This window comes from Microchirus variegatus (genome assembly GCF_963457635.1).
Source record: "Microchirus variegatus genome assembly, chromosome: 7".
NCBI classification, from domain to species: Eukaryota; Metazoa; Chordata; class Actinopteri; order Pleuronectiformes; family Soleidae; genus Microchirus; species Microchirus variegatus.
In genome coordinates this window covers 23,988,712-23,996,955 of record NC_139808.1, presented here as the reverse complement: position 1 = coordinate 23,996,955, position 8,244 = coordinate 23,988,712, and the positions used below count along the sequence as shown (strand labels likewise).

The window sequence follows — 8,244 nt, the reverse complement described above, 5'->3', positions numbered from 1 at the left end:
TTTGCTAAGGGCCCCATGGAGGCTTTTGCCGGCCCTGCTCATCATCTTCCTCTGTTGTCGTTTGTTCCTCTCACACTAATAATAAAAGTCTACTGTGTCTTTTATTCACCACTAACAACATCCTCTTTATCCAAACACACGAGGACACGCCCAAGTTTTCAAAAAGTCTGTGTCAGGAGTTGGAGGAGGAGGAGAAAGAGGAGATGAACGTTAAACTGCAGCAGCAGCATCATTTGACACATACAGACCATAATAACGTCCTATTATATCAGAAGAGCAAATAGCGAGTACGAACAAGAGCCTGAACCCAAACGCACCACAGAGACACACACACACACACACACACACACACATAACTGTACATCCTCTTCGTGGTGCGTTCACGGTCCCGTAGTAACACACTTCTCACACACTCTGTGTGATAATAATAACAATAATAACAACAAAACGTCACCTCCAGACATCTTCGGTGTGCTCTGTGTGTATGTTGCTGCTCTGTGAGACGAAACCCACGTCCACGTTATTATTCCACACAACGACAGATTAGCATCAGCTGTTTCAGTCTCGTCCACAGTCACAATCACAATCACAAGCCACCTCCTCCCCCTGCTTCTCCGTTGGGTTCATTGGCGTTTGGCATCCAGCTTAAGGACGCATTACCGCCACCTACTGGACTGGAGTGTGGACCAGGGTTGGACAACAATGAAAATCAAGCTACATTACATGTTACATTACAGTGTGTAACATGTGTCTAATTTAAAATTAAAGGTCGGTCAGATTATACAGACTGTGTATTATTACCCCAATGATTGTAAATGATTATACATGTTTTATATGTACATATAAATGGTCAACTTGGCTTTCAACGACTGAATTTCCCCATTGTGGGATTAATAAAGTCTTATGTGGAAAAAAACGCCCTAGTATCAGTTTATTTACTTCTGTTAATCTGAGTTAAAATTACTCAAACAAGCAGTCGCAATTCATAGTTTATTAAATTCACAACAGATGAACTGACTACATATACATATATTTATATATACATATACACACACACACACATATATATATACACATATACATATATTTATATATACATATACACACACACACACACACATATATATATACACATATACACACATATACATACACATATACATATATACACGCATATATACATATACATATACACACACACATACATATACATATATACACATACATACATATATACACATATACATACATATATACACACATGCATACATATATACACACATGCATATATACATACATACATACATATATACATACATACACATACATATATACATACATACACATACATATATACATATATGCACATATACGTATATATGTATATCATATATACATATATACACACATATATATATATACATATATACACATATACACACATATACACACATATATACACATACATACATACACATAAACATACATACATACACATACATATACATATACATATACATATATACATACATACATATATACAAATACATATATATACATACATATACATATATATATACACACATACATATACACTGTATTTGATGGCTGAAATGCAGCTAAAACATTAAAATAATAAAAAGAAATGTATTTTTATTTTGCTGAGTGACTGAAAAACATCTGTTCCTTTGAACACTCAGTGGTTTTCTCCCTCCGTCAGTCAGAAAACACAAGTGTCGGTGGTTGATTTCTGTCTGTGGTGAGCGATACGACGCAGAAACCAATACAAACAAGGATCAAGACGAGCCGCGCTGTTCCATCACACATGACCTTAACCCAACTCTGCCGCTCTCTTTATCAAGCATTTCTGACAGCTGTCGCGCTTCTCACTGCCGTCGTGTTAAATATAGTTTCTCAGCAATGATGCCAAATGTTTAAAAGCCAGTATTGTACAATGACAAAAATACAATATTTCTATTAAATTTTTTTCTTGGTCATATTTGTTTGCTCTGTTTTATCAGGTGGTCCTTTTATCAAAACGGCAGATGAGTTCACAAAGGTCACAGAGGTCAACCCTGCTGTCGCGCTACCTGAAAAACCTCTTGGCTCCTCCCCCTGTGTCACGTGTGCTCGCAGGTAAATAAAAACCTCGCAGGATGCTAATCTCAGTAACTCTGCTCAGAAACTGTGCTGGATTCACACAAGTGAGCCTCTCTCACTAGACTCACAGAAGCAGGTAGCTATGCACCTCTTTCACTTTCCCATTTTTACAACTAATTCCAAGATCTTTTGACTTGAAATAGGCTGAATATAGATATACTGTTTAGAGTTCCCTCAACAACCTTTAACAAAAGTTACTATGAGCAGCCAGTGTCACCTGACAACACTGAATCTGAGTCATTTCAGCCGTCTAAAAAGGAAACTAAAAGGCAGTCTGACCAGAAAGTCAAAACAATAGTTAAACATTAGACAACTTATATGGGCCACACAGTCGGGCACGTGGCTACCACTGTTGCCTCACACAAACAAGGTTGTTTACAGTCCAAAACTTGCAGAGGTTAATTAGGCACTCTAATTTCACTGTAGGTGTGAGTGTGAGTGAATGGTTGTTAATTGTCTCCATATGTTGTATGCTGACTGGGATTGGCACCAGCAACCCCCACGACCCTCATGGGGAGGATAAAGCGGTAGAGACGACGGACAGATGGATGAACCACTTAAATTAAAAGCTTTAGTCCAACCGAGAGTACAAGTTAACGCGGAGGTGTATGAATGTAATTAAAGCAAACCGAGCATATTGCTAAATTATACGCTAAGGTTCAAAAGTTTGCGGTCACCTACACAATTTTTGTTGTGTTTTCAATTAAAAGTCACACTTTTGGTCATCAAAAGAGTTGCAAAATGAATAGAAAATATAGTCAAGACATTGACAAGATTAGAAGATAGATAGATAGCTCGCAAGCAAGCTAGTTTTTTTTTTTTAGCAAGCTAGTTTTTTTTATTTATTTTTTTATCTATCTATCTGGCTAGTTATCAAGATAGATAGATAAATAATAAAAAAAAATGTTTTACATTAAAACTCAGTTTTATTCATCAAGAGTTGCACAATTAATAGAAAATATAGTCAAGACATTGACAAGATTAGAATAGGGTTGCCACCTTCCAGAAATGAAAATAAGGGACGCCCCACCGCGGCTCCTCGGGGCCATGACCACCACAGAGCCGACTAATCTAGAACATCTAGGCACGTGTGTTGTAAGGGTGTCGGGGGTTTTTCTAGTAAAATTTCACTATGGTGAGTACATGGCGAGGGAGCGGAGCGACCGAGTGAAGGCGGGTTTGTTTGGAGCATTTTGAAAATTTGAGGTAAAAATGGGGCATTCTGAGGCTTTTTGAAGGACCATTATGATGACTCATGAAGTGAGGCCAAGTAACTCAAAACATTACAGAACTCTGTATTACAGAAAACATCTACTTTGGGAAGCAGCTGGGGGAACACATGAACAAGAAATGTCTTTATTGGCAAGATCAATATAACTAGGGATGTACCAAAAATCAGGAAACAGTTGGCCAAAACCGGAAAACAGAAATAAGTTATTGTGCTAATTCTGTACCATTGTTTTTTTTTCTTCTAAAGTTGTTATGGCAGGGACTGTGTGTGCTTACCTCACTAAAGTCCAGGCATTGCAATTATAGTATATTATATTATAGAGTGCGTAGAGTTTTCTGCGCACCGCACCTGCACTATGGCTTCTCTCTCTCTGCTGCGTTGTGCGTCGCTGCTGCGCTCTGCGCTTTTCCTCCAAGCGATCTTTCCATATCAGTACAGACTGGATTATTTCTCTACACGCAGTTTTATCTTTACATCCAATAATAATTTTTATGACGAAGATCGAGTACAGTCGCGATGACGTGCAGGGGATCAGAGTACATCTTAGTGTTTACAACTCTTAACATCGCACTTTTCATTGTTTTCACTCCGTGGTCTCAATCTTTTTGTAGAAGAGCTTTAGTTTAGTTGTAATTCAGGGAATAACCGATTAATCAGATGAGCTGATGTCTTTAGTTAACTGTGAGCAGCACCGATGTGTGGCGTCTGTTGCTAGGCAACCGTGACAGCAGCACGCGCACAGAGGACCGGAGCCAGGGCGGCTGGGATCCTGCGTATAGATCCGGCAACGACAAATTTGCTGGCCTTATTATTCCCTGTGTTTTATTTTCATCTTTATCTTTAGTGTTGATGTGTGTGTGACAGACATGTGGATTGGATATTTAAGGAAATACGGAACAAACCGCGTCCCGTATTGGTTCAATACGGGACGCGTATTGAACCACTACGGGACGCAACATTTAATTGCCAAATAAAGGACGATTCCGTATTTTACAGGACAGGTGGCAACCCTAGATTAGAAGATACATAGATAGCTCGCAAGCTAACTAGCAAGATAGATACACCAAGACATGTTTTTGTTTTCCATTAAACTCATTTTTATTCATCAAGAGTGGCACAATTAATAGAAAATATAGTCAAGACATTGACAAGATTAGAAGATAGCTCGCAAGCTAACTAGCAAGATAGATACACCTATATATTTTTTTTGTGTTTTCCATTAAAAGTCACACTTTCATTCATCAAGAGTTGCAAAATGAATAGAAAATAGTCAAGACATTGACAAAATTAGAAGATAGATAGATAGCTGGCAAGCAAACTAGCTAGCTAGATAGATAGCTTGCAAGCTAACTAGCAAGATAGATAGATACACCTATAAATTTTTTGTGTTTTCCATTAAAACTTTTATTCATCAAAAGAGTTGCACAATTAATAGAAAATATAGTCAAGACATTGACAACATTAGAAATAATGATTTTTTTTGTCAAGAACCAGCATAACTGTTTTCAGCTGTGCTAACATCATTACACAAGGGTTTTCTAATCATCCAATAGCCTTCTTAGGCGATTAGCAAACACAATGTACCATTAGAACACTGGAAATGGGCCTCTATACACCTATGTACATATTCCATTAAAAACCAGACGTTTGCAGCTAGAATAGTCGTTTACCACATAAACAATGTATAGAGTGTATGTCCGATTCATTTAATGTTATATTCATTGAAAAAAAAGAGCTTTTCCTTCAAAAATAAGTACATTTCTAAGTGAGCCCAAACATTTGAACGGTAGTGTACGTATAAATATGAAGTAAGCCTTTCTGTAAATCATGTAGAAATGCTGTTAAATTGTTGTTGTAATGTTATTTTTTTTATGTCTATATCCTCTCAGGATGCGTTTACTGTGCAGTGTGGGTCTCTTTGTGACCCTGCTGCATGTGTCCACCTCTCTGCTGCTGGGAGCCTTCAACATCAAGTCGTACGGAGACAAGAAAGCCTCCAATGCCACGCTCATGGACCTCATCAGCACCGTCAGAAAACCCTTTTTTAAATAGCTATTCGCCGCTCTTTCTACGTTCACCGTGTCTCATCACACTCATAATCATTACATGTGTTTCACAGATTGTCCACCGCTATGACATCATCTTGATCCAGGAAGTCAGAGACAACGATCTGTCGGCGACTAAAAAGCTCATGGAGCATGTCAACAAGTTAGACTCATCTTTACAGAAAAGCATACACATACATAATATATACACATTTACATACTGTATACATATATACACATAATACTAATATATATATATACATGTTAGAAGCATCTTTACAGAAAAGCATACACATACATAGTATATACACATATACATACTGTATTTATATACACACACACACATAAACATAAACACAAATATATATACATACATGTATAAGTTAGAATCATTACAGAAAAGCATACACATACATAATATATACATAGATAATATATACGTAATATATACATATATATATATACACACACACATACTGTGTGTATATATACATATACATACATAGATAATATATACATAATATATACATATATATATATACACACATACTGTGTGTATATATATATATACATAGATAATATATACATAATATATACATATATATATATACACACATACTGTGTGTATATATACATAGGTAATATATACATAATATATACATATATATAAACACATACTGTGTATATATATACATAATATATACATATATATATAAACACATACTGTGTATATTTATATATATATATGTGTATATATATACACACACATACACACACACACACACACATATACACACATACATATATACACATACACACACACACACACACATACATATATACATACATATATACATACATACATACATGCATACATATATACATATATACATATATATATATATACATATATACATACATATATACATATATATATACACATATATACATATATATATACACATATATACACACATATATACATATATATATACACATATATACATATATACATATATATATACACATATATACATATATACATATATATATACACATATATACATATATATATACACATATATATACACATATATACATACATATATACATACATACATACACATATATACATACATACATACACATACACATACATACACATACATATGTATATAAATACAAGCGTGCATGTATGCATGTATATAAATACAAGCGTACATGTATGCATGTATATAAATACAAGGGTACATGCATGCATGTATATAAATACAAATATGCATGTATATAAATACACATAATACATACATATACACATCACAATTTAATGCTCTTTTCTTTCCGGTTTCCCAGACGTTCTCCTCAGGTCAGGTACAGCCACATCGTGAGCGAGCCTCTGGGCCGTAGCTCCTATAAAGAGCGATATCTTTTCCTTTACAGGTACACAAAGTTTTGATATGCTTGGTAGACAAGTGTTATAAAGAATAAAAAATAAAAATAAAGACTAGTTTAAGTCTAAGAGATAGATATATATTTTATTGATCCTGAAGGAAATTCAAGCATCCAGTAGCAGTAACCTACACAGAATTAAATTATAACAGTAACCATACGCTGAGATTGACCTGAGATAAATGTAAATTTAAATGTGTACAGAGAAATCAAAGAAATTTAATTTAACGTATGGAACAAAATGAAACATTTGCATAGAAATAAAACATGTGCAGGGGAATTAAACATTTGCATTGAAAATAAACATAACTGTGTTACATTAATATATCCCAATAAACTACAGATGTTTTGTTTTGTTTTTTTATCCACAGGAAAACAAATGTGATTAATATATCAATATCTTTATTTTCCAGAGAGGACATGGTGTCCGTGACTAAGAGCTACACCTACGACGACGGCTGTGAACCCTGTAGCACGGACACCTTCATCAGAGAGCCCTTTGTCGTCATGTTCTCCTCCAATCACACGGGTAACACAAGCCACTCAAACAGTACACTTTTCACCACTTGTCATTTCCAGATTTGACAAACACTGATCAACATTTTTTAACATTTCATGGACCAAAGGATGAATTCATTAATCACCACATTTAAGAAGCTAAAACAATCTGAAATCTTGTTTTAATCATGAAAAAAAAAGCTTCAAACCAATTAATCGATTATCAAAATAGTTGATGATTCATTTAGTAATCACTTAATTGTTTCAGCTCTACTGAATTGCACTGAGAATTGTGGCCCTCATATTGAATGTAAGGGTCAAATTGAGGCCAAAAAGACGCATTTCAACAAGGGTTGGGATGTTTTTAAAGGAAAAATAGGTCAAAACAAAGCTGAGTTTTTATTAAATGAATCCCTGCTGACAGGGATGCTCACACAGACTGACTGTAAAGATGGATATCAATTTCCCATTTTGAAGCCTCAAGGTTTGTCAGTTTTTGAAACTCCAGAGACGTCAAAACAATACTAGCTTCCAATCACACTCATAATGTAGAAATAGGCTCACTTTCTCACAAACTTTCCTTCAAAAATAACTCTTTCTACTGCTTCTTCAGTCCAACTTTCAAGGCCTCAAAAAAAAAGCACAGTCCAGATGTTACACACAGTCTCCTGGCCCACAGTGCACTCCATCATATACAACAGAATACACTTTTTGCCAAATCCTGCTCCTCCTAACATCCATCTCCTCCCTGATCTGCAGCTGTGAAGGACTTTGCCCTGATCCCTCAGCACACCTCCCCAGACTTCGCTCTGGAGGAGACGGACGCTCTCTACGACGTGGTGGACGACGTCAGCTCTCGTT

The 8,244-nt window shown here is 35.7% G+C and overlaps 1 protein-coding gene across 1 annotated transcript in view; it reads left to right on the top strand.

Moving 5' to 3' along the window:
• Window positions 1–5,281: 5,281 nt before the first annotated feature.
• The window catches only part of LOC310929261 (deoxyribonuclease-1-like), a gene marked incomplete at both ends in the record, with an annotated part of 5,448 nt that continues 2,485 nt past the window's right edge, over window positions 5,282–8,244 (top strand). The window contains 5 exons of the mRNA XM_083891984.1: window positions 5,282–5,419; window positions 5,511–5,599; window positions 6,790–6,876; window positions 7,299–7,414; window positions 8,143–8,244. The exon at window positions 8,143–8,244 is cut by the window's right edge and continues 11 nt beyond it. Coding sequence (XP_083748110.1) covers window positions 5,282–5,419; window positions 5,511–5,599; window positions 6,790–6,876; window positions 7,299–7,414; window positions 8,143–8,244 — 532 coding nt within the window. The remainder of the gene's footprint in view (window positions 5,420–5,510; window positions 5,600–6,789; window positions 6,877–7,298; window positions 7,415–8,142) is intronic.